Genomic DNA, 27,303 nt, shown 5'->3' on the forward strand with positions numbered 1-27,303 from the left:
GAGAGAGGTAAGGACACCTGCATCATGGAGAAACCATGGAAATGTGTGGACTGTGGGAAGGGATACAGAACCCCATCAGAGCTGGAAGCTCATCGGCGCAGTCACACTGGGGAGAGGCCGTTCATCTGCTCTCAGTGTGAGAAGGGGTTTAATCAGTTATCCAGCTTACGGGCACACCAGCGAGTTCACACTGGGGAGAGACCATTCACCTGCTCTCAGTGTGGGAAGGGATTCACTCAGTCATCCAACCTGCGGACACACGAACGGGTTCACACAGGGGAGAGGCCGTTCACTTGCTCTCAATGTGGGAAGGGATTCACTCGATTATCCGACCTGCAGATACACCAGCGAGTTCACACTGGGGAGAAACCATTCGCCTGCTCTCAATGTGGGAAGGGATTCATTCAGTTATCAGACTTGCAGAGACACCAGCGAGTTCACACTGGAGAGAGGCCGTTCACCTGTTCTCAGTGTGGGAAGGGATTCGCTCGATTATCCGAACTGCGGACACACCAGCGAGTTCACACTGGGGAGAAACCATTCACCTGCTCTCAGTGTGGGAAGGGATTCACTGTGTCATCCAACCTGCAGACACACCAGAGAGTTCACACTGGGGAGAAACCATTCACCTGCTCTCAGTGTGGGAAGGGATTCAGTCAGTCAACCCACCTGCGGACACACCAGCGAGTTCACACAGGGGAGAGGCCATTCACCTGCTCTCAGTGTGGGAAGGGTTTCAGCGTTTCATCCCAGCTGCTGAGACACCAGCGAGCTCACACTGGGGAGAAACCATTCATCTGCTCTCAGTGTGGAAAGGGATTCACTCAGTTATCCAACCTGCGGACACACCAGAGAGTTCACACTGGGGAGAGGCCGTTCACCTGCTCTCAGTGTGGGAAGGGATTCACTCGGTTAACCCACCTGCGGATACACCAGCAAGTTCACGAGTGATGACAGGGGTTGGATTCTGCTGTTATTGTTTCTGCTCTCAGTTACATCCAGGACTGCATTTTGTTCATTCTCACAGTTGGTCAATGGGAAGGGGCAGAGGGTTTCTTTCTGCTGGACTGGCCGGTCTCAGCCTCCAGTGGGCTGATGCTCTTTGAGTCTTTTTGCGAATACATGGTTTCAAATGTCACAAGGATCACAGAGTGACAGGGTATTAGGAAGTTTAGAGATATTTAGTCAGAAGAAAACAGAGGTTGGCAGTGCAAAGGTACATTTCTGAATGGAAGGCTGTGACAAGTGACGTTCCTCAGGGATCAGTGCTGGGACTTTTGCTGTTTGTAATGTATATAAATGATTTGGAGGAAAATGTAACTGATTTGATTGGTAAGTTTGTGGACGACACAAAGGTTGGTGGAATTGCGGATAGCGATGGGGACCGGCAGAGGATACAGCAGGATATAGATCAGTTGGAGACTTGGGCGGAGAGATGGCAGATGAAGTTTAATGCGGACAAATGTGAGGTAATGCATTTTGGAAGGTCTAATACAGATGGGAAATATACAGTAAATGGCAGAACCCTTAAGAGTATTCATAGGCAGAGGGACCTGGGTGTACAGGTACACAGGTCATTGAAAGTGGCAATGCAGGTGGAGAAGATAAGAAGGCATACGGCATGCTTGCCTTCATCGGCCGGGGCATTGAGTTTAAAAACTGGCAAGTCATGTTGCAGCTTTATTGAACCTTTGTTGGACCGTACTTGGAATCAAGTCTGGTCACCACACTACCAGAAGAATGTGGAGGCTTTGGAGAGGGTACGGAAAATATTTATCAGGATGTTGCCTGGTGTGGAGGGCATTAGCTATGAGGAGAGGTTGGAGAAACTTGGTTTGTTCTCACTGGAACGACGGAGGTTGAGGGGGGCGACCTGATAGAACTCTACAAGATTATGAGGGGCATGGACAGAGTGGATAATCTGAAGCTTTTTCCCAGGGTGGAAGAGTCAATTACTCGGGGCATAAGTTTAAGGTGCATAAGGCAAGGTTTAAAGGAGATGTACGAGGCAGGTTTTTTTTACACCGAGGGTGGTGGGTGCCAGGAACTCGTTGCTGGGGAAGGTAGTGGAAGCAGATAAGATAGTGACTTTTCAGATGTGTCTTGACAAATATATGAATAGCATAGGAATAGAGGGATATCGTCCCCGGAAGGGTAGGGGGTTTTAGTTCAGACGGGCAGCATGATTGCGACAGGCTTGGAGGGCCGAAGGGCTTGTTTCTGTGCTGTAATTTTCTTTGTTCTTCGTTCTGTTTGGAACATCCCAAATGCCCATCCAATTTCCTTTTTAATTGTTTATTGTCTCCACTTCCTCCTCCCTCGTAGGCAGCGAGTTCCAGGTCATTACCATTCGCTGCATCAGAATATTCTTCCTAACATCTCAACCCCCCACTGCCCCCCTTGCACCTCTGACCCAAAATAAGAAATCTGTGTCTCCCCTTGCCCTTGTCCCTTCAGCTAATGGGAACAGCTTTTCTTTGTCCACCTTATCTAAACCTGTCAGAATCTTGTCCACCTCTATCAAATCTCCCCTCAACCTCCTTTGCTCCAAGGAGAACAACCCCAGCCTGACATCGACAATAAAGAACAAACTAACAGAACATGTTAATACCTGAAATCAAATGGGAATGTTTAATTTCTGTTTTAAAGATATTGTGAATATATTGTCCTGGACAATAAAGGAATTGGAATAACTCACCTTGGGAGTGGTTGAATGGAATATATCAATCTGATATCCACGTACAGTCTCGTGAAAGTCTGGAATATGCAGCTGGAAGTCCCTTCCTAACAGCACTGTGGGTGGACGTATACCTCAGGCATTGCAGCAGTTCAAGAAGGGTTGGAGTTGACCATGGCCAAGGCAGCTACATACAGTCACATATTCTGTTATAATTGAAGGGGCGGCACGGTAGCACAGTGGTTAGCACTGCTGCTTCACAGCTCCAGGGACCTGGGTTCGATTCCTGGCTTGGGTCACTGTCTGTGTGGAGTTGGCACATTCTCCCCGTGTCTGCGTGGGTTTCCTCCGGGTGCTCCGGTTTCCTCCCACAGTCCAAAGATGTGTGGGTTAGGTTGATTGGCTATGCTAAAATTGCCCCTTAGTGTCCTGGGATGCATAGATTAGAGGGATTAGCGGGTAAAATATGTAGGGATATGGGGGTAGGGCCTGGGTGAGATTGTGGTCGGTGCAGACTCGAAGGGCCGAATGGCCTCTTTCTGTACTGTAGGGTTTCTATGACTGCAGATTGAATGTGAAGCATTGTAGGACTGGACTATCTTGACCATATTCCTGTGACTGCCCGGAAACTCGTGTCTATTTTAGTTTATAATTGAGGATTTCTGGGAATAAGTTAAATGGGGAAATATTAAGCATAGCCTGGAGGAATTTGGAATAACTGAGAATTTTATCCCCAGATAAAGAACAAAGATTTTGCCGGTGTTTGGGTGTAACGTGTTTGGGGTTTTAAATCAACAAAGATGTTGCCTCTAAAATCAGTCCTTGTAAGTTGGCTTTAAAAAGGTTAAGTTATAATGAAGGATCTTGGATCTTATTTTAATCAAGGAGTTGTGAGCTTGTAGCGCTCTGTCGCTTTAAGAAGCTATAGCTGCGAGAGAGAATGCTGAGGATTCATTGTTTGAAATTTACGAGCTGTGAGAATCTGTGTGTTTTGTTTGTTTTATGTGGATGTTTGTAGATGTGTTTTATTATTGTTTTGGGCTACATTTGTTAAGGTTTATCTTTCTGGGGAATTAACCTTACCTTGAGTCTTTAATTAAAGGCATTTTTGGAAGTTTAAAAACAGAATCACAAGAACGCTTAAGTAATTAATTTTGGTTATTGTTGTTGTAAAGCACATGTTAAGTTTCTCTGTTTGTGTATGGATGATATTTGTGGGTTGAACGCTTCAAGCTTTGAGGTTTTCTGTCTGTGATTTAAATCAAACAGATTTTTAAAAAAGGAAGTGTGATCAATAAAACTTTTTTTGTTCAGAAGTTATGAACCTGGAGCCATATTTACTGGCCAGAGACAGGATTCCAGGATATTTTACTAAACATGTGGGAATTTTAATCCGGATACAATTCACCCATGTGAGAATGAGAGTTTTAATTTGTAATGGTTATTTAAAATTTGACACATGTGAAATGATTATGACCAATCCTGGGTTAAACTTCCTGTCAGGTCCAAAGATTTATTCCTGACGCAAGTAACACAAAGAAAAGGAAAATTCTGGAATTGGATACTGAAGAAAAGAGTTTAAAAAGAGAGAGTATTAAATAGAAATGTTCCCAGACCATATGGTCATTAGACTAAAACAAAGGAAGGGTGCTGACGTCCATGAGAACTTTTAATCCATCCCATTTCTAACTAAGGGAGTCTATGGACAAAGAAAGCCCAAGAAAGACCCCCCCCAAGGGGGGTCTGGAAAGCATCATGATGGGGGCACCTGTCCATGAGATGATCACAAAGCCCCATAATGCCCAGATACTAATTTTATTGAACCTATAATGTATGTAATCTATCACCATTCTGATTGGATTGTGTCCAGCCGGGATGAGCTGAGTAACTGTATAAGAATTGATGATATTCTTTGTTGGGTGGAGTTGCGCATGGTCAGCCCCTGTGGCTTCTCCCCGCTGGCGTAACTCAATAAACTGTTTGTCGATTGAATCAGGCACAACACACTGGGTACATTACCACTTCATCCTTGGGAGTGGCCTGATCGGCCGTGGTCCAGAATAAATGTGGCCTTTGAGGGGGCCTTTCATGAATCACATGTGTTTGGTCGTTGTAAATGTGCATTCAAAATGGTTGGAAGCACAGATCATGAGTAATATTCCAGCTCCTGTGACAATAGAGAAGCTCTGTCAAATTTTCACAAGCCCTGGGTTACCAGATTGGCTTGTTTCAGATAATGACACTGTGTTAATAAGTGAGGTGTTTCAGGAATTCCTGTAAAGGAATGGTCTACGCCATGTGCGTACTGCACCGTTTCGTCTGGCTACAAATGGTCTGCATGATGTGGAGATGCCGGCGTCGGACTAGGGTAAACACAGTAAGAGTTTTAACAACACCAGGTTAAAGTCCAACAGGTTTATTTCTTCGCAAATGCATTTGTTCGCTCGTGGCATTTGCTAACAAATAAACCTGTTGGACTTTAACCTGGTGTTGTTAAACTTCTTACTGTACAAATGGGCGAGCAGAAAGAGCTGTTCAAACTCTGAAGGAGGGATTGAAGAGAATCGCAGGCGATACTTTAAGAACAAGCTCTCAAGATTTTTGTTCCAGTTTCGCATCACACCACAATCCACAACCGGACTCTCTCCTGTGGAATTTTTAGGTAGAAGGTTGAAGTCTCATCTGGATCTGCTTCATCCAGATCTCAGAGCAAAAGTGAGCAGGAGACAAGAGAAGCAGAAGGAGGGACACGACTACCGCGCCAAAGAGAGGCAGTTCAAACCGGGTGATCAGGTTTACATCAGAAACTTTGGGAGTAACTAAAGGTGGTTACCGGGAATAATTTTAAACCAAAGTGGTCTTGGGTGGTGAGACTGTAAAACGGAAGAGTTGTTCACAGACACCAAGACCATATTCGCTTGCGGTGTGACCCCGAGTCAGGAACAGTTTCAGAGTCAGCAACCATTACAGAGAACATGGCAGAGGGTCATGCTGCTGTGGATGTTCACCAGGAAATGGTTCCAGCTTTGCCAGTTGACTCTGCTGTGGGAGTGGAAGAGGAATGTTCATGTACAGATTCTCAAACTACCTCTTCACCTCCCATTCCAGAAACACCATTACAAGATTTACCAGTGGTATTGTACAGGTCGCAATGCAACCGCAAAGCTCCTGACAGACTTCCGTATTATTAAAGACATTACTTTGTTGTGTTTCTGTCCTAATGGGGGATTGAAATTTAAGGGGAGGAGAAGTGTTACAGAGTGTTCTTCTCAACCTCTCTCCCTTCTGAGCACGTGCGGGCTTTGGGCGGGGTTTCAGTCTGCAAGTCCAGGCTGGTTCCAATGCTCCTGTTTCCTTTTGTTTACCAATGAGTTTTAAACTTTGTCTTTAATTTATATAAAGAACATCCTGCTTTTAACAATGCATTCTACTACCTTATTTGTGGAGTGAAGTTCCCACAATTGTAAAACAGCCAGATTAGTTAAATGGACAGCTTGAACTGTAAAACAATTAAAGAATAAATGATTCCAGCGAAAATGAGTGTGAAACGGGCAGAGGGGCTGTGGGGAGTGTGAAGCCAATGTGGTCGAATAGCAACAAAGATTGTTTTAAAAAAGTTTATCAGTCACAAGTAAGCTTACATTAACACTGCAATGAAGTTATTGTGAAAATTCCCTAGTCACCACACTCCAGCGCCTGTTCGGGTAAATGATTCATTAATACAGATGTTAGGCTAGAAATGTAAATTTGAACACAAAAGTTTATAAAGTTTAGAATTATAAAGAATGGTTAAAATGCTGTGGGAATTATAAGATATTGCCTTCTGATGCCAACAGAATGGAAAAAACATAACAAGACTTGTTAGGGTGGCCCGGTGGCACACTGGTTAGCACTGCTGCCTCAGCGCCAGGGGCCTGGGTTTGATTCCCAGCTTGGGAGACTCTGTGGACTTTGCACGTTGTTCCCGTGTCCGCCTGGTTTTCTTCCGGGTGCTCTGGTTTCCTCCCACAGTTCGAAAGATGTGCTGGTTCGGTGCATTGACCATGCTAAATTCTCCCTCAGTGTAACCCAAACAGATGCCAGAGTGCGGTGACTCGGGGATTTTCCCAGGAACTTCATTTATTAGTGTCACAAGTCGGCTTACATTAACACTGCATTGAAGTTACTCTGAAAACCAGCATGTCTTTCGGACTGTGGGAGGAAACCGGAGCACCTGAAGGAAACCCACGCAGACATGGGGAGAATGTGCATGCTGTGACCCAAGCCGGGAGTCGAACCCAGGCCCTAGCGCTGTGAGGCAGCAGTGCAAACCACTGTGCCCTACAGAGAGGTGTTGGGAGCTGTTGATTTTACAAGTTATCCATGTTTTCGGAGCCATCACTTCATGTCCTGGTCTGAAAAGGATAGAGAGAAATCTGTTCATAAGATCTTGGAGCAGAATTAGGCCATTCGGCCCATCGAATCTGCTCCATCATTCGATCATGGCTGATGTGCTCCTCATCCCCATGTTCCTGCCTTCTCCCCATAACATTTCATCAGTTCATACATTCAATTGTTAAAGCTGAGCTTTCTCCTTTTACTGTTAATCGATACTTACCTTTTTTATCTTTCTGACTTGTTACATTTCTAATGGTTAATAAACTTCCTGAATTCACCATTTAAAGTATTCTTTCGAGCCACATGGTTAAGTCACTGGAACCTGGTGTGATTGACAGTTATGGAGTTATTGTAAACAAGAGAACCTCATAAGTCTTAGTTCAAATAAATCAACATTCTCACAAATGAAATGCTATCCTTTATTACGAGAGAAATTGAACATAGAAGTAGATATTCTGCTTCAGTTATACAGGGCGTTACTGAGACTGCATCTTGAACACCGGGTGCAGCTTTGTCTCCAATTAAACAAAGGATCGTAGGATCCCTGCAGTACAGACAGAGGCCATTCTGCCCATCGAGTCTGTACCAAACAGCATCCCACCCAGACCCTATTCCCATAACCCCACACATTTACCCTGCTAATCCCCCCGACACAAGGGTCAATTTAGCATAGCCAATCCACCTAACCCGCACATCTTTGGACTGTGGGAGGAAACCGGAGCACCCGGATGAAACCCACACAGACATGGGGAGAACATGCAAACTCCACACAGACAGTGATCCAGGGTGGAATTGAACCCGGGTCCCTGGCGTTGTGAGGCAGCAGTGCTAACCACTGTGCTGCCGTGCTGCCCCATTTTATAAATACCATGGAAGCAGTTCAGAGGAGGTTTACTAGATTGATTCCCAATCCAGTAGTGTGAAATGTTAACTCTGTTTCTCTCTCCACAGATGCTGCCAGATCTGCTGCGTTTTTCCAGTCCTTTCTGTATTTATTTCAGATCTACCTGTAGTGGGGGGAAAAACACTATTTACTATCCAGGATAAAATAAATGTCCTTCATCAGCTTTTGTGGATCATTTCAGTGGCAATGTGCTCTCCCAGGCTCAAAGAGCATTAGCCCCACTGGAAGCAAAGTCGTGCGATCGGCCAGTCCAGCAGAAAGAATCTCTCCTACCCTTCCACTTCACCAACTATAAGAATAAACATGGTTCAGTCCTGGATGTGATTAATGGCAGGAATAACAGCAGAATCCAACCCGTCATCACTTGTGAACTTGCTGGTGTGTCCACAGGCTAGATGACTGAGTGAATCCCTTCCCACACACACAGCAAGTGAAAGGTCTCTCCCCAGTGTGAACTCGCTGGTGTATCCGCAGGTGGGATGACGTTCTAAATCTCTTTGAGCAGTGAGAGCAGCTGAACGGTCTGTCCTCAGTGTGAATGCGCTGGTGAATCATCAGTTCCCGAGAGCTTTTGAAATCACTTCCACAGTCAGAACATTTAAATGGTCTCTCATTGGTGTGAGTGAGATTGTGGTTCTGCAGGCTGGATGACTGAGTGAATCCCTTCCCACACACAGAGCAGGTGAACTGTCTCTCCACAGTGTGAACTCGCTGGTGTATCCGCAGGTGGGATGGCGTTCTAAATTTCTTTGCGCAGTGAGAGCAGCTGAACGGTCTCTCCCCAGTGTGAATGCGCTGGTGGGTAATCAGTTCCCGAGAGCTTTTGAAACCACTCCCACAGTCAGAGCATTTAAAGGGTCTCTCATTGCTATGAGTGACTTTGTGTTTTGACAGGTTGGATAACTGCGTAAATCCTTTCCCACACACCAAGCAGGTGAACGGTCTCTCCCCAGTGTGAATGCGCTGGTGAATCATCAGTTCCCGAGAGGTTTTGAAATCACGCCCACAGTCAGAGCATTTAAAGGGTTTCTCATTGCTGTGAGTGACTTTGTGTTTCGACAGGTTGGATAACTGCATAAATCCTTTCCCACACACCAAGCAGGTGAATGGTCTCTCTCCAGTGTGAACACGCTGGTGTTTCGGCAGATCGGGTAAATGAGCGAATCTGTTCCCACACTCAAAGCAGATGAACGCTCTTTCTCCAGTATGAACCAGCTAATGACGCTGCAGATTATATAACCGAGTGAATCTCTTCCCACACACAGAGCAGGTGAATGGCCTCTCCCCGGTGTGACTGCGTCGATGAATTTCCAGTTTACAGGGAGCTCTGTATCTCTTCCCACAGTCCCCACATTTCCACCGTTTCTCCATGGTGCGGGTGTCCTTGTGACTCTCCAGGTTAAAAAATCAGTTAAATCTCACACAACACGGGTACAGTCTCTCCCCGCTGTGAATGCTGCAATGTATTTTCAGGCTGTGTAACTGGTTAAAGCTCTTTCCACACTCAGTGCAGTGGAACACTGTCACTCGGGAGTATCTGTGCCTTGGTGCTTTTCCAGTCACATTGATATTAAAGGCCTGTTGACGCAGACAGAACAGAGAAACATTTCTCCTTCTAGATTCAAAGGCTGATAATATTCAGGTCCGATGAATTGAGTGAGGGTGTCAGATGCTGATGTGATGTTTGTTTCAAGATTTTGGTCTGTCAATCCTCACCTTCTCATATCCTGTAAACGAGTTTGAAAAATTCATCAATGTCAGCACAGGATAGAAATTCAGAACAGACAATTCTAGTTTCTGTGGAACATTCTTCCTCTCTCATTCCCCAAAAGCTGTAAATCCCCATCCCACACACTCTCCCTCCATTCTCACTCTGCTGTATCTAATATTCACCCTCCCAATTCTCCTGAAGGTGCTGATTGAGGCTGATTGACAGATCCATGCTCACTGCTTCCTGTCCTGGACACAGAGAGCTGGAAATCTCCATGCAGGCTGCCAGACAGATCTATGTCTATCTGACTGGACTAACAATGTGTGGAATGTACAGACTGGATTCACTTCCTTTCCCTTCAGTTGCTGCAAGTTCCCAATTTCCCCCAGAATGAGAAAAGAAATGGAAAGGGGGAGAAAAGAAAGTGTTTTACTCACAGATGTGGGCCTCTTTTAAGGTAAAAGAAGCGGCTTTGCATTGCCCAGGAATCGAACCCAGGCCTCCCGCATGACAGGCAAGAATTCTACCACTGAACCACCAATGCACAGGGCAGAGAAAGCTGCTCAGTTCTTTCAACCAGTGCTTTCACATGCAAAGAAATGTTGACGATTTGCAGCAGCAAATTCAATGCTGCTAACACACACAACAACACTGTTGGTTTCTTTTTGTTTATTACAAATACGTTAATACAAAACAATTACAAATACACAAAGAACAAATGTGAAAAAATACATTACCAATGGCTAACGCCATCCATTTATCAGTTACTACCTTCCATTTCGGAAGGGTTCATCGTCAATTACAGTTTTCCAGGGCTTGTTGCCCTCAAAATACACCTCCATTTACAAATCATAATCTACAAATCTACAAACATTAACACAACACTACAACTGTACACAACAAAAAATAAACACTGAAGCATAAGGGCACCGTCCCCTGGGTTTGTCCACCTGTCGGGGGATGCAACCCTCCAGTGGTACTCATATCCGGGGGTTACACCTTACGGATGTTCAGCCGGAGGGGGGAAATGGGGAAACCACCCCGCCTACTCAATCCGGAATCCCTTCCGGAATTTCAGCCGGGGCGGTGGGAGAGTCTCTCCAGGGTACTCAGTTCGGGCCTGCCTTCCCAATTTTTCTCCCGGAGAATAAAAATCCCTCTGGTGTTACTATGTCCGGGGCTTCACCACCCAGAACTTTCCCCAAGTGGATGTCACACCCCCCGGGGGTGACTCTATCCAGGGGGGGATGCCCCCCAGGCCACAAATACTGCAAGAAAATAGACGGGGGCCGGAACAAACCACCAACTATCATAACAGGAAAACCACATATTACAATAACAAACAATCCATGAACAACCATACAATTGTGAAACATTTCGGAGGCATCGCCTTCCAGAGCTTCGCCCATCAACATTCCACCGTCCGAAGTCGACAACGCTCAACTACAGTCCTCCAAAGTCCACCACTCCGGGCCAGAACTTCCAAAATCACACCCACTGGGGCTGCACCGTCTGGGGTCACACCTTCCGCGGCTGAACCTTCCGAAACCATAGTTCCCAAATGGCTCCTCCCTGGCTTGGGTCTTCCGAGATTGCATCTACCTGGGCCACGCCTTTCGAGGCACAGGAATCCCAGCGAGAGCAGCATTCAACAAGCCCCAGCCGAAACAAAAAGTTCTTGCACAAGTCACGAACCCAAGCACTTGAAACAGAAACTTCACGCCGACCAAGGCGTTCCTCCCAGCGGCCACATTTCCAAAAGCTCACCGCAAGGCGCGCATTAAGCCCGCCTTGAACTCCTTATCCTCTGCCCGCCCCCTGCCTGGAGCACACTATACTGGCCAACACGCAAAGCGAACGGCCAATATGGTGGACTGGCTGGACAATCCAATCTTTCCCACTCACAGATGTTGGTTTCTTTTTGTTTATTACAAATACGTTAATACAAAACAATTACAAATACACAAAGAACAAATGTGAAAAAAATACATTACCAGTGGCTAACGCCATCCATTTATCAGTTACTACCTTCCATTTCGGAAGGGTTCATCATCAATTACAGTTTTCCAGGGCATTGCCCTCAAAATACACCTCCATTGACAAATCATAATCTACAAATCTACAAACATTAACACAACACTACAACTGTGCACAACAAAAAATAAACACTGAAGCATAAGGGCACCGTCCCCTGGGTTTTTCCCCTGCCGGGGGATGCAACCCTCCAGAGGTACTCAGGTCCGGGGGTTCCACCTGACGGATGTTCGACTGGAGGCGGGGGGACAGGAAAACCACCCCGAACCTACTCAATCCGGACTGCCTTCCGGATTTTCGGCTGGGGCGGTGGGAAAAGCTCTCCGGGATACTCAATTCGGCCTGCCTTCCCAATTTTTCTCCCGGAGAACAAAACCCCCCCGGTGTTACCCCTCTGGGTGCCCCGGACACTTTCCCCAACTGGATGTCACACCCCCCGGGGGTCACTCTATCCAGGGGGGGGGGGGAGGGGCATACCCCCCAGGCCACAAACAATGCAAAGATTTTCCGTTGGTTAGTACAAACACGATATTACAAAACAATTACAAATGAACAAAGAACAAATCTGAAAAATACATTACCGATGGCTAACACCATCCATTTATCAATTACTACCTTCCATTTCGGAAGGGTTCATCATCAATTACAGTTTTCCAGGGCATTGCCCTCAAAATACACCTCCATTTACAAATCATAATCTACAAATCTACAAACATTAACACAACACTACAACTGTACACAACAAAAAAAAATAAACACTGAAGCATAAGGGCACCGTCCCCTGGGTTTGTCCACCTGCCGGGGGATGCAACCCTCCAGTGGTACTCATATCCGGGGGTTACACCTTACGGATGTTCAGCCGGAGGGGGGAAATGGGGAAACCACCCCGAACCTACTCAATCCGGAATCCCTTCCGGAATTTCAGCCGGGGCGGTGGGAGAGTCTCTCCAGGGTACTCAGTTCGGGCCTGCCTTCCCAATTTTTCTCCCGGAGAATAAAATCCCTCTGGTGTTACTATGTCCGGGGCTTCACCACCCAGAACTTTCCCCAAGTGGATGTCACACCCCCCGGGGGTGGCTTTATCCAGGGGGGGGATGCCCCCCAGGCCACAAATAACACAAGAAAATAGACGGGGGCCGGAACAAACCACCAACTATCATAACAGGAAAACCACATATTACAATAACAAACAATCCATGAACAACCATACAATTGTGAAACATTTCGGAGGCATCGCCTTCCAGAGCTTCGCCCATCAACATTCCACCGTCCGAAGTCGACAACGCTCAACTACAGTCCTCCAAAGTCCACCACTCCGGGCCAGAACTTCCAAAATCACACCCACTGGGGCTGCACCGTCTGGGGTCACACCTTCCGCGGCTGAACCTTCCGAAACCATAGTTCCCAAATGGCTCCTCCCTGGCTTGGGCCCTCCGAGACTGCATCCACCCGGGCCACGCCTTTCAAGGCACAGGAATCCCAGCGAGAGCAGCATTCAACAAGCCCCAGCCGAAACAAAAAGTTCTTGCACAAGTCACGAACCCAAGCACTTGAAACAGAAACTTCACGCCGACCAAGGCGTTCCTCCCAGCGGCCACATTTCCAAAAGCTCACCGCAAGGCGCGCATTAAGCCCGCCTTGAACTCCTTATCCTCTGCCCGCCCCCTGCCTGGAGCACACCATACTGGCCAACACGCAAAGCGAACGGCCAATATGGTGGACTGGCTGGACAATCCAATCTTTCCCACTCACAGATGTTGGTTTCTTTTTGTTTATTACAAATACGTTAGTACAAAACAATTACAAATACACAAAGAACAAAATGTGAAAAAATACATTACCAATGGCTAACACCATCCATTTATCAGTTACTACCTTCCATTTCGGAAGGGTTCATCGTCAATTACAGTTTTCCAGGGCATTGCCCTCAAAATACACCTCCATTTACTAATCATAATCTACAAATCTACAAACATTAACACAACACTACAACTGTACACAACAAAAAATAAACACTGAAGCATAAGGGCACCGTCCCCTGGGTTTGTCCACCTGCCAGGGGATGCAACCCTCCAGTGGTACTCATATCCGGGGGTTACACCTTACGGATGTTCAGCCGGAGGGGGGAAATGGGGGAAACCACCCCGCCTACTCAATCCGGAATCCCTTCCGGAATTTCAGCCGGGGCGGTGGGAGAGTCTCTCCAGGGTACTCAGTTCGGGCCTGCCTTCCCAATTTTTCTCCCGGAGAATAAAAATCCCTCTGGTGTTACTATGTCCGGGGCTTCACCACCCAGAACTTTCCCCAAGTGGATGTCACACCCCCCGGGGGTGACTTTATCCAGGGGGGGATGCCCCCCAGGCCACAAATAACGCAAGAAAATAGACGGGGGCCGGATCAAACCACCAACTATCATAACAGGAAAACCACATATTACAATAACAAACAATCCATGAAAAATACATTACCGATGGCTAACACCATCCATTTATCAATTACTACCTTCCATTTCGGAAGGGTTCATCGTCAATTACAGTTTTCCAGGGCATTGCCCTCAAAATACACCTCCATTTACAAATCATAATCTACAAATCTACAAACATTAACACAACACTACAACTGTACACAACAAAAAAATAAACACTGAAGCATAAGGGCACCGTCCCCTGGGTTTGTCCACCTGCCGGGGGATGCAACCCTCCAGTGGTACTCATATCCGGGGGTTACACCTTACGGATGTTCAGCCGGAGGGGGGAAATGGGGAAACCACCCCGCCTACTCAATCCGGAATCCCTTCCGGAATTTCAGCCGGGGCGGTGGGAGAGTCTCTCCAGGGTACTCAGTTCGGGCCCGCCTTCCCAATTTTTCTCCCGGAGAATAAAAATCCCTCTGGTGTTACTATGTCTGGGGCTTCACCACCCAGAACTTTCCCCAAGTGGATGTCACACCCCCCGGGGGTGACTTTATCCAGGGGGGGATGCCCCCCAGGCCACAAATAACGCAAGAAAATAGACGGGGGCCGGAACAAACCACCAACTATCATAACAGGAAAACCACATATTACAATAACAAACAATCCATGAACAACCATACAATTGTGAAACATTTCGGAGGCATCGCCTTCCAGAGCTTCGCCCATCAACATTCCACCGTCCGAAGTCGACAACGCTCAACTACAGTCCTCCAAAGTCCACCACTCCGGGCCAGAACTTCCAAAATCACACCCACTGGGGCTGCACCGTCTGGGGTCACACCTTCCGCGGCTGAACCTTCCGAAACCATAGTTCCCAAATGGCTCCTCCCTGGCTTGGGTCTTCCGAGATTACATCTACCTGGGCCACGCCTTTCAAGGCACAGGAATCCCAGCGAGAGCAGCATTCAACAAGCCCCAGCCGAAACAAAAAGTTCTTGCACAAGTCACGAACCCAAGCACTTGAAACAGAAACTTCACGCCGACCAAGGCGTTCCTCCCAGCGGCCACATTTCCAAAAGCTCACCGCAAGGCGCGCATTAAGCCCGCCTTGAACTCCTTATCCTCTGCCCGCCCCCTGCCTGGAGCACACTATACTGGCCAACACGCAAAGCGAACGGCCAATATGGTGGACTGGCTGGACAATCCAATCTTTCCCACTCACAGATGTTGGCGACAGGAGGACGTTTGAGTCTGTCTGAAGCTCAATCTTCACTCAGAGGAGCAGCCGCAACAACTGAAGCTCCATGCAGCCATTGACACAGGGCCCGGACTCTGATTGGCTGGAGGACCAGCGCCGATCTGGTCCTCCACGCGTTGCCATTGGTCACTCTGCCGCATGAAGACAACGAGGGGGCGGAACCCAAGCCCACGTGGGGGTGGGCGGGGCTTTGACCGACCAGCCGCGCTGAGCTGGTGTCCAATCCGCAGTGTGCTGCTTCTGTAACCAGTGATATTGCTGCCAATGGGACAGTGTGTGCTGGGAACGCCCCTCTGAGTCATTGTGACCGCACAATGGAGCCCTGCCTCAATCACCCAATAGCAATCACTCTGCTCCGCGTCTCCGGGTTCAGGCGCGCGGACCCGGGAGCCCCGCCCCCACCCATTGTTCCCCCAGTCTGTACATTCCACACATTGTTAGTCCAGTCAGATAGACATATATCTGTCTGGCCGCCTGCATGGAGATTTCCAGCTCTCTGTGTCCAGGACAGGAAGATATAACCCCCCACAGTCACTGACACCAATCTCCTCCTGTCTGATATAACCCCCACACTGACACCAATCTCCTCCTGTCTGATATAAACCCCACACTGACACCAATCTCCTCCTGTCTGATATAAACCCCACACTGACACCAATCTCCTCCTGTCTGATATAAACCCCACACTGACACCAATCTCCTCCTGTCTGATATAAACCCCCACACTGACACCAATCTCCTCCTGTCTGATATAAACCCCACACTGACACCAATCTCCTCCTGTCTGATATAAACCCCACACTGACACCAATCTCCTCCTGTCTGATATAAACCCCACACTGACACCAATCTCCTCCTGTCTGATATAAACCCCACACTGACACCAATCTCCTCCTGTCTGATATAAACCCCACACTGACACCAATCTCCTCCTGTCTGATATAAACCCCACAGTCACTGACACCAATCTCCTCCTGTCTGATATAAACCCCACACTGACACCAATCTCCTCCTGTCTGATATAAACCCCACACTGACACCAATCTCCTCCTGTCTGATATAAACCCCACACTGACACCAATCTCCTCCTGTCTGATATAAACCCCACACTGACACCAATCTCCTCCTGTCTGATATAAACCCCACACTGACACCAATCTCCTCCTGTCTGATATAAACCCCACACTGACACCAATCTCCTCCTGTCTGATATAAACCCCACACTGACACCAATCTCCTCCTGTCTGATATAAACCCCACACTGACACCAATCTCCTCCTGTCTGATATAAACCCCCACAGTCACTGACACCAATCTCCTCCTGTCTGATATAAACCCCACACTGACACCAATCTCCTCCTGTCTGATATAAACCCCACACTGACACCAATCTCCTCCTATCTGATATAAACCCCCACAGTCACTGACACCAATCTCCTCCTGTCTGATATAAACCCCACACTGACACCAATCTCCTCCTGTCTGATATAAACCCCACACTGACACCAATCTCCTCCTGTCTGATATAAACCCCACACTGACACCAATCTCCTCCTGTCTGATATAAACCCCACACTGACACCAATCTCCTCCTGTCTGATATAAACCCCACACTGACACCAATCTCCTCCTGTCTGATATAAACCCCACACTGACACCAATCTCCTCCTGTCTGATATAAACCCCACACTGACACCAATCTCCTCCTGTCTGATATAAACCCCACACTGACACCAATCTCCTCCTGTCTGATATAAACCCCACAGTCACTGACACCAATCTCCTTCTGTCTGATATAAACCCCACACTGACACCAATCTCCTCCTGTCTGATATAAACCCCACACTGACACCAATCTCCTCCTGTCTGATATAAACCCCCACACTGACACCAATCTCCTCCTGTCTGATATAAACCCCCACAGTCACTGACACCAATCTCCTCCTGTCTGATATAAACCCCACACTGACACCAATCTCCTCCTGTCTGATATAAACCCCACACTCACTGACACCAATCTCCTCCTGTCTGATATAAACCCCACACTGACACCAATCTCCTCCTGTCTGATATAAACCCCACACTGACACCAATCTCCTCCTGTCTGATATAAACCCCACACTGACACCAATCTCCTCCTGTCTGATATAAACCCCACACTGACACCAATCTCCTCCTGTCTGATATAAACCCCACACTGACACCAATCTCCTCCTGTCTGATATAAACCCCACACTGACACCAATCTCCTCCTGTCTGATATAAACCCCACACTGACACCAATCTCCTCCTGTCTGATATAAACCCCACACTGACACCAATCTCCTCCTGTCTGATATAAACCCCACACTGACACCAATCTCCTCCTGTCTGATATAAACCCCCACAGTCACTGACACCAATCTCCTCCTGTCTGATATAAACCCCACACTGACACCAATCTCCTCCTGTCTGATATAAACCCCACACTGACACCAATCTCCTCCTGTCTGATATAAACCCCACACTGACACCAATCTCCTCCTGTCTGATATAAACCCCACAGTCACTGACACCAATCTCCTCCTGTCTGATATAAACCCCACACTGACACCAATCTCCTCCTGTCTGATATAAACCCCACACTGACACCAATCTCCTCCTGTCTGATATAACCCCCACACTGACACCAATCTCCTCCTGTCTGATATAAACCCCACACTGACACCAATCCCCTCCTGTCTGATATAAACCCCACACTGACACCAATCTCCTCCTGTCTGATATAAACCCCACACTGACACCAATCTCCTCCTGTCTGATATAAACCCCCACACTGACACCAATCTCCTCCTGTCTGATATAAACCCCACACTGACACCAATCTCCTCCTGTCTGATATAAACCCCACACTGACATCAATCTCCTCCTGTCTGATATAAACCCCCACAGTCACTGACACCAATCTCCTCCTGTCTGATATAAACCCCACACTGACACCAATCTCCTCCTGTCTGATATAAACCCCCACAGTCACTGACACCAATCTCCTCCTGTCTGATATAAACCCCACACTGACACCAATCTCCTCCTGTCTGATATAAACCCCCACACTGACACCAATCTCCTCCTGTCTGATATAAACCCCACACTGACACCAATCTCCTCCTGTCTGATATAAACCCCACACTGACACCAATCTCCTCCTGTCTGATATAAACCCCACACTGACACCAATCTCCTCCTGTCTGATATAAACCCCACACTGACACCAATCTCCTCCTGTCTGATATAAACCCCACACTGACACCAATCTCCTCCTGTCTGATATAAACCCCACACTGACACCAATCTCCTCCTGTCTGATATAAACCCCACACTGACACCAATCTCCTCCTGTCTGATATAAACCCCCACAGTCACTGACACCAATCTCCTCCTGTCTGATATAAACCCCACACTGACACCAATCTCCTCCTGTCTGATATAAACCCCCACACTGACACCAATCTCCTCCTGTCTGATATAAACCCCACACTGACACCAATCTCCTCCTGTCTGATATAAACCCCACACTGACACCAATCTCCTCCTGTCTGATATAAACCCCACACTGACACCAATCTCCTCCTGTCTGATATAAACCCCACACTGACACCAATCTCCTCCTGTCTGATATAAACCCCACACTGACACCAATCTCCTCCTGTCTGATATAAACCCCACAGTCACTGACACCAATCTCCTCCTGTCTGATATAAACCCCACACTGACACCAATCTCCTCCTGTCTGATATAAACCCCACACTGACACCAATCTCCTCCTGTCTGATATAAACCCCACACTGACACCAATCTCCTCCTGTCTGATATAAACCCCACACTGACACCAATCTCCTCCTGTCTGATATAAACCCCCACAGTCACTGACACCAATCTCCTCCTGTCTGATATAAACCCCACACTGACACCAATCTCCTCCTGTCTGATATAAACCCCACACTGACACCAATCTCCTTCTGTCTGATATAAACCCCACACTGACACCAATCTCCTCCTGTCTGATATAAACCCCACAGTCACTGACACCAATCTCCTCCTGTCTGATATAAACCCCACACTGACACCAATCTCCTCCTGTCTGATATAAACCCCCACAGTCACTGACACCAATCTCCTCCTGTCTGATATAAACCCCACACTGACACCAATCTCCTCCTGTCTGATATAAACCCCACACTGACACCAATCTCCTCCTGACTGATATAAACCCCACACTGACACCAATCTCCTCCTGTCTGATATAAACCCCACAGTCACTGACACCAATCTCCTCCTGTCTGATATAAACCCCACACTGACACCAATCTCCTCCTGTCTGATATAAACCCCACACTGACACCAATCTCCTCCTGTCTGATATAAACCCCACACTGACACCAATCTCCTCCTGTCTGATATAAACCCCACACTGACACCAATCTCCTTCTGTCTGATATAAACCCCACAGTCACTGACACCAATCTCCTCCTGTCCGATATAAACCCCACACTGACACCAATCTCCCCCTGTCTGATATAAACCCCACACTGACACCAATCTCCTTCTGTCTGATATAAACCCCCACAGTCACTGACACCAATCTCCTCCTGTCTGATATAAACCCCACACTGACACCAATCTCCTCCTGTCTGATATAAACCCCACACTGACACCAATCCCCTCCTGTCTGATATAAACCCCACACTGACACCAATCTCCTCCTGTCTGATATAAACCCCACACTGACACCAATCCCCTCCTGTCTGATATAAACCCCACACTGACACCAATCTCCTCCTGTCTGATATAAACCCCACACTGACACCAATCTCCTCCTGTCCGATATAAACCCCACACTGACACCAATCTCCTCCTGTCTGATATAAACCCCACACTGACACCAATCTCCTCCTGTCTGATATAAACCCCACACTGACACCAATCTCCTTCTGTCTGATATAAACCCCACACTGACACCAATCTCCTCCTGTCTGATATAAACCCCACAGTCACTGACACCAATCTCCTCCTGTCTGATATAAACCCCACACTGACACCAATCTCCTCCTGTCTGATATAAACCCCACAGTCACTGACACCAATCTCCTCCTGTCCGATATAAACCCCACACTGACACCAATCTCCCCCTGTCTGATATAAACCCCACACTGACACCAATCTCCTTCTGTCTGATATAAACCCCCACAGTCACTGACACCAATCTCCTCCTGTCTGATATAAACCCCACACTGACACCAATCCCCTCCTGTCTGATATAAACCCCACACTGACACCAATCTCCTCCTGTCTGATATAAACCCCACACTGACACCAATCTCCTTCTGTCTGATATAAACCCCACACTGACACCAATCTCCTCCTGTCTGATATAAACCCCACACTGACACCAATCTCCTCCTGTCTGATATAAACCCCACACTGACACCAATCTCCTCCTGTCTGATATAAACCCCACACTGACACCAATCTCCTCCTGTCTGATATAAACCCCACAGTCACTGACACCAATCTCCTCCTGTCTGATATAAACCCCCACAGTCACTGACACCAATCTCCTCCTGTCTGATATAAACCCCACACTGACACCAATCTCCTCCTGTCTGATATAAACCCCCACAGTCACTGACACCAATCTCCTCCTGTCTGATATAAACCCCACACTGACACCAATCTCCTCCTGTCTGATATAGACCAGGCGGGGGTTTGGAGAGGCGTCGTAAACATGTTACGTAAGCTGCGAACTCTTAAGAAAAGAACCTCGCGATATCAGAGGATGGTCCCGGCCCTCAGCGCAGAGCAGGGCCTCAGCATTCTCCCAGTTACAGACCCGGGTTCATCAGGGCCATCGTTATCGGGGCAAGAGCAACACGGCGCATGCGCAGTCGCAACACGGCGCGTGCGCAGTCGCCGTCTTCAGTCGGCGCACGAGCAACACGGCGCACGCGCAGTCGCCATCTTTGTTTGGGGCAATGTTTTGGAATTACCACTGACAGAATGTGAATAACTTGACCATCGACCTGCTTCACGCTTTCACTTCCAATTTCTTACTGATGAGAACAACGATATCAGGGCAGTTGCAATCATTTATATTCATATTGTGTCTTTAACATAATAAAACAGCCTCAGACATTTTCTCACAAATATTATACAGTGACATTTGATACTGAGCCATATTAGGACAGGTGACCAAAGGTTTGGTCAAAGAGGTGGGTTTTAAAGAAAGCAGAGGTGATGGACAGGCAGAGAGATTTAAAGAAGAGATTGCAGAGCTTGTGGCCTGTGCAACTGAAAGGATGATTTGTAATGGTATAATGATTAAAACTGAGAATGCTCAAGAGGAATTAGATTATAGTAGAGATCTCAGAGGAGTGTGTGTGGCTGGAGAAGATTACAGACACAGGAATGATTGTAACCATGGAGGAAAACAAAGATGAGAATTTTAAAATTCTGATGCTTCTTAAAAGGAAACATTTGTAGATGGGATCTGGGAAGTGTGGATTGAGAAGGGATCTGGGAAGTGTGGATTGGCACAGGCTGTTCTCTGGTAAGGATGTAAATGGAAATTGGGAGGCCTTCAAAGGAGAAATTTTGAGAGTGCAGAGTTTGTATGTTCCTGTCAGGATTAAAGGCAAAGTAAATAGGAATAAGGAACTTTGGTTCTCGAAGGAGATTGTAACACTGATTAAGAGAAAGAGAGAGTTGTATGAAATGTACAGGCAGCAAGGAACAGATTAGATGCTCGAGGAGTATAAAAAGTGCAAGAAGCTACTTAAGAGGGAAATCATGAGGGCAAAAAGAAGACATGAAGTTGCTTTGGCAGACAGAGTGAAGGAAAATCCAAAGAGCTTCTATAGGTATGTTAGGAGCAAAAGGATAGTGAGGGATAAATTTGGTCCTCTTGAAGACCAGAGTGGTAGACTGTGTATGGATCCAAAAGAGATGGGGAAGATACTAAATGGTTTTTTTTGCATCCGTATTTACTGAGGAAATGGGCATGGAGTCTACGGAAATAGGGCAAATAGGTAGGGAGGTCATGGAATCTTTACAGATTAAAGGGGAGGAGGTGCTCGCTGTCTTGAGGCAAATCAGAGTGGATAAATCCCCAGGACTGGACAGGGTATTCCCACGGACCTTGAGGGAAGCTAGTGTTGAACTTGCAGGGACCCTGGCAGACATATTTAAAATGTCAGTATTCACGGGGGAGGTGCCGGATGATTGGAGGGTGGCTCATGTTGTTCCGTTGTTTAAAAAAGGTATAAAAGTTGGAGTGTTATGGTAAGGTTATATAAGGCACTGGTGAGGCTGAATTTAGAGTATTGTGTACAACTTTGGTCACCTAGTTACAGGAAGGATGTAAATAAGGTTGAAAGAGTGCAGAAAAGGTTTACAAGGATGTTGCCGGGACTTGAGAAGCTGAGTTACAGAGAGAGATTGAATAGGTTGGGACTTTATTCCCTGGAGCATAGAAGATTGAGGGGAGATTTGATAGAGGTGTATAAGGTTTTGATGGGTATAGATAGAGTGAATGCAAGCAGGCTTTTTCCGCTGAGGCTAGGGGAGAAAAAAACCAGGGGGCATGGGTTAAGGGTGAAAGGAGAAAAGTTTAAAGGGCATATTAGGTGGGGCTTCTTCACGCAGAGAGTGGTGGGAGTGTGGAATGAGCTGCCAGATAAAGTGGTAAATGCGGGGTCACTTTTAACATTTAAGAAAAACTTGGACGGGTTCATGGATGAGAGGGGTGTGGAGGGATATGGTCCAAGTGCAGGTCAGTGGGACTAGGCAAAAAATGGTTCGGCACAGACAAGAAGACAAAAGGCCTGTATCTGAGCTGTAATTTTCTATGGTTCTATGGGTGAACATGATTTGGTGTGAGCAAGCATATGGGCTGTTTAGGATGGTTTGGAGGGGGTTGCTTAATGTTGGAGGCCGGTTGAAACTGTATTGGAATTGTTTAGTCTGGAGGTAAGAAAGGAATGGATGATGGATTCTGCAGCGACACGGTGGCACAGTGGTTGGCACTGCTGCCTCACAGCTCCAGGGACCCGGGTTCAATTCTCAGCTTGGGTCACTGTCTGTGTGGAGTCTTCACATTCTCCCCGTGTCTGCGTGGGTTTCCTCCGGGTGCTCCGGTTTCCTCCCATACTCCAGAGATGTGTGGATTAGGTTGATTGGCCATGCTAAGTTGCCCCTTAGTGTCAGGGTTTAGCAGGGTAAATACATGGGGCGATGGGGATAGGGCCGAGGTGGGATTGTTGTCAGTGTGGGCTTTATAGGCCGAATGGCGTCCTTCTGCACTGTAGAGATTCTTTGATTAACTGAGGCTAAGGCAGAGTTGGGGGATGTTACTGAGTTGGAAACAGATGATTTTGGTGATGATGTGGATATGTGGTCTAAAACTCTTCTCAAGTAAGACACCATGGTTGTGAACAACTTAGTTCAGCTTCAGATATTTAACATGGAGAGGGCGGAGTCAGTTGTGAGGGTGGTGAAGTTTGTAGTGGGGACAGAAGACAATGACTCCAGTCTTCCCGATATTCAAATGCTGGAAAGTTCTGCTCATGCAGTAATTGATGTCAGACAAGTCAGGATGTTGTATGAGTTGGAGGGGAACGAGGAGGTGATGATCTTCACATGCACCTACTACCCTGGTCCAGCTAAATGGTGGAGGTTGAGAGATTAGGAGATTCTGGTCAGGATGTAGATGTAGAGAAACCCTCTCCTTCACCCTCTGCTTCTTCTCACCCCTTCGATAGATATTGGTTCATGTGTCAGTCCAGACCAGGTGGCAGGTTTCCTTCCCTGAAGCACATTAGTGAATCAGTTGGGTTTTTATGACGATCCAGCAGCTTTCATGGTCACTTTTTCTTAATGCCGGCCCCACAAATTACCCCATTCATTCAGCTCAATTTCACAACCTGTTTTTGTGTGTTCTCTCTCACTCCCTTTTTTTCTGTTTTAAATCAATTTCATCGTGTCTTAGAAGATTAGGATTTGCACTTGGGAAACTGAAGCCAAACTCCACATCAGGATCTCACAGAGTCGCCTAATTTTTTGTGACCGGAATATCATCGGATTTTGAACATGGAAGGAAAAAGCACCGTTCACAGTGGGGAGAAACCATACTTGTGTTCCGTTTGTGGACAAGACTTCAACCAATCATCTCTCCTGTTCAAACATAAATGCAGTCATAATGAGGAGAAGCCGTGGAAATGTGGGGTCTGTGGGAAGGGATTCAATTACCCATCCCAGCTGGAAACCCATCGGCGTGGTCACACCGGGGAGAGGCCGTTCACCTGCTCGGACTGCGGGAAGGGATTCACTAAATTATCCACCCTGCAAAATCACCAGCGCACACACACTGGGCAGAGGCCATTCACCTGCTCTTTGTGTGGGATGGGATTCACTCAGTCATCCACCCTGATTAAACACAAACTAATTCACACTGGGGAGAGACCATTCACCTGCTCTGTGTGTGGGATGGGATTCACTCAGTCATCCACGCTGCTGACACACCAGCGAGTTCACACCGGGGAGAAGCGATTCACCTGCTCTGAGTGTGGAAAGGGATTCACTCACAAATCCACCCTGCTGACACACCAGCAAGTTCACACGAGGCAGAGACCATTCACCTGCTCCCAGTGTGGGAAGGGATTTGTTAATTCATCCATCCTAATTACACACCAAAGAGGCCACACTGATGAGAGACCGTTTAAGTGTCTGAAGTGTGGGAAATGTTTTAAAACCTCGCAGGAACTGGTGTCCCATCAACAAGTTCACACTGACGAGAAACCATTCAGATGCTCTCACTGTGGGACTGGGTTCAGGCGATCATCTCATCTCACTGTACATCAGCGGGTTCACACCGGGGAGAGACCATTCACCTGCGCCAAGTGTGGGAAGAGATTCACTCAGTCATCCGCATTGCTGAGACACCAGCAAGTTCATAAATAACTGGAGATTGGATGTTGTTGTCAGTCACATTATGGTCTGCACCTGCTGATGTTAATAAACTTCAGGCCAGTTATAGAGGCGAATATTCTGGACAAAATTCAAATACACCATCTTTGTGTTAATGTATTCTCTGTTGTCTTTTTTAAAAATCTGTGAATGGTTCTCCTTTTGAAGGGCCTCTCTCCCGTCTCCTCCATCCTCATCTTCAACAACAAGTGTGAGGAGCTCGTGGAGCTTCTTTGTCTCTAAGATTGAGACAATCTGATCAGCTGCTTCCCTCCCTTCCACTGGACCACCAGACAAAACTCTCTCTGAAATTTCCCTTTTTCCAAGTACTGAACTCACATCTTTCTCCAATTCTTCTGCTATCTCCCATCAAACCCTCTCACTGCTCATCTTGTCCATGAGACCTCCCTTCATCTCCCTTTACCCTCTAAACCACTGATAACCCAACTTCCCCACATTATCTAATATTGTCAATGGTTCTCTCTTTTGATACTGTCCCTCTCATCTGTAACTCACCTTCACTGGTAAATCTCCTCTGCACCCCCTCCAATGCAATCACATCCTTCTTATAATGTGGCGACCAGAACTGCACACAGTATTCCAGCAGTGACCTCACCACAGTTCTATGCAACTCCAACATGACTTCCTTGCTTTTGTAATCTATACCTCAATTGATAAAGGCAAGTGTCCTACATGCCTTTTTCACCAGCCTACTAACATACACTTCTGTCCTCAGGGATCTATGGACAATCACACCCAGGTCCCTTTGTTCCACAGAGCTTACTAGTGTCATGCCGTTCATTGAATTTTTCCTTGTCAAATTACTCCTTCCAAAAAGTGGAGCACTCTGAGCAAACCTATGCAGACACAGGGAGAACGTGCAAACTCCACACAGAGAGCTGTGGCACGGTGGTTAGCACTGCTACCTCAGAGTGCCAGGGATCCGGTTCAATTCCGGTCTTGGGTGACTGTGTGGAGTTTGCACGTTCTCTCCGTATCTGCATGGGTTTCCTCCGGGTGCTCAGGTTCCCTCCCACAGTCTGAAAGACATGCTGGTTCGGTGCATTGGCCGTGCTAAATTCTCCTTCAGTACACCCAAACAGGCGCCGAGTGTGGCGACTAGGGGATTTTCATAGTAACTTCATTGCAGTGTTAATGTAAGCTTACTCGTACTACCTGAGCCCAGGATTGAACTCAGGTCCCTGGCGCTGCTGATCACTGTGCCACCCTGCTGCCTGTGTTTTGAAAAATCATGTTAAAATCTGGAACTCAGATGGAACTATAGATTGGTGTTGAGTGGGAAGGTGTGGATCACTGCATTACTCCAGAGTGCCTTGGAATCAGATTTACAGAATGGATTCCTGTAATAGCAACAATCCCATTGCTATACGTTGGTCAGACTGAGGGTAGTATTTAAACTGGACACCATAGGTGTGTTAAAGGATAACATCCTCATGGAATTTATGAACTATCTGAAAGAATATTGAGAGCAAAGAAATCAATCTGGAAAATTGTAGTCACTTCACATTGTTCCAGGAGAAGTGGGATTAGGTTGTGTAGATGTCTGGTTTTACACAGCACACAGTCAGCCTGTGGTTTCACCCTGGATGCAGAATCTCTGAATTGTACCATTCAAATCACTCAATGGGTTTATCAGGGGCCAGAATGTCTGCTCAGAAAGAGGAAGGTTGGTATGGAACCAATGAGAAGTAACACAGACACTCACAGACACCCTCACACACACACTCACAGACACCCTCACAGACACCCTCACACACACACAGAGTCTCAGATGCCTCAAAATATCTCCTGTCACCTTACTGTTCTTAGTTTTTTTGAAATAAATCCTGAATGAATTATAAAATCACACACAAATACTTGTTGAGCTTCCCCTGAAAGACATCGATACTGTTCATTTCACTCCCTGTGG

General features: G+C 47.0%; 1 protein-coding gene and 1 non-coding gene across 2 annotated transcripts in view; one reads left to right on the forward strand and one right to left on the reverse strand.

The window, feature by feature from the left end:
• Positions 1–25,443, forward strand: part of LOC144487274 (uncharacterized) — a 41,377-nt gene extending 15,934 nt beyond the window's left edge. The window contains exons 2-3 of the mRNA XM_078205360.1: positions 6–947; positions 24,524–25,443. Coding sequence (XP_078061486.1) covers positions 6–947; positions 24,524–25,367 — 1,786 coding nt within the window. The 3' untranslated portion in view covers positions 25,368–25,443. The remainder of the gene's footprint in view (positions 1–5; positions 948–24,523) is intronic.
• trnad-guc (transfer RNA aspartic acid (anticodon GUC)) lies at positions 10,143–10,213 on the reverse strand. The gene has a single exon. It is a non-coding gene; the product is annotated as a tRNA-Asp (tRNA).
• Positions 25,444–27,303: the final 1,860 nt, after the last annotated feature.

The sequence above is a fragment of the Mustelus asterias genome, unplaced genomic scaffold (assembly GCF_964213995.1).
Source record: "Mustelus asterias unplaced genomic scaffold, sMusAst1.hap1.1 HAP1_SCAFFOLD_696, whole genome shotgun sequence".
Taxonomy (NCBI): domain Eukaryota; kingdom Metazoa; phylum Chordata; class Chondrichthyes; order Carcharhiniformes; family Triakidae; genus Mustelus; species Mustelus asterias.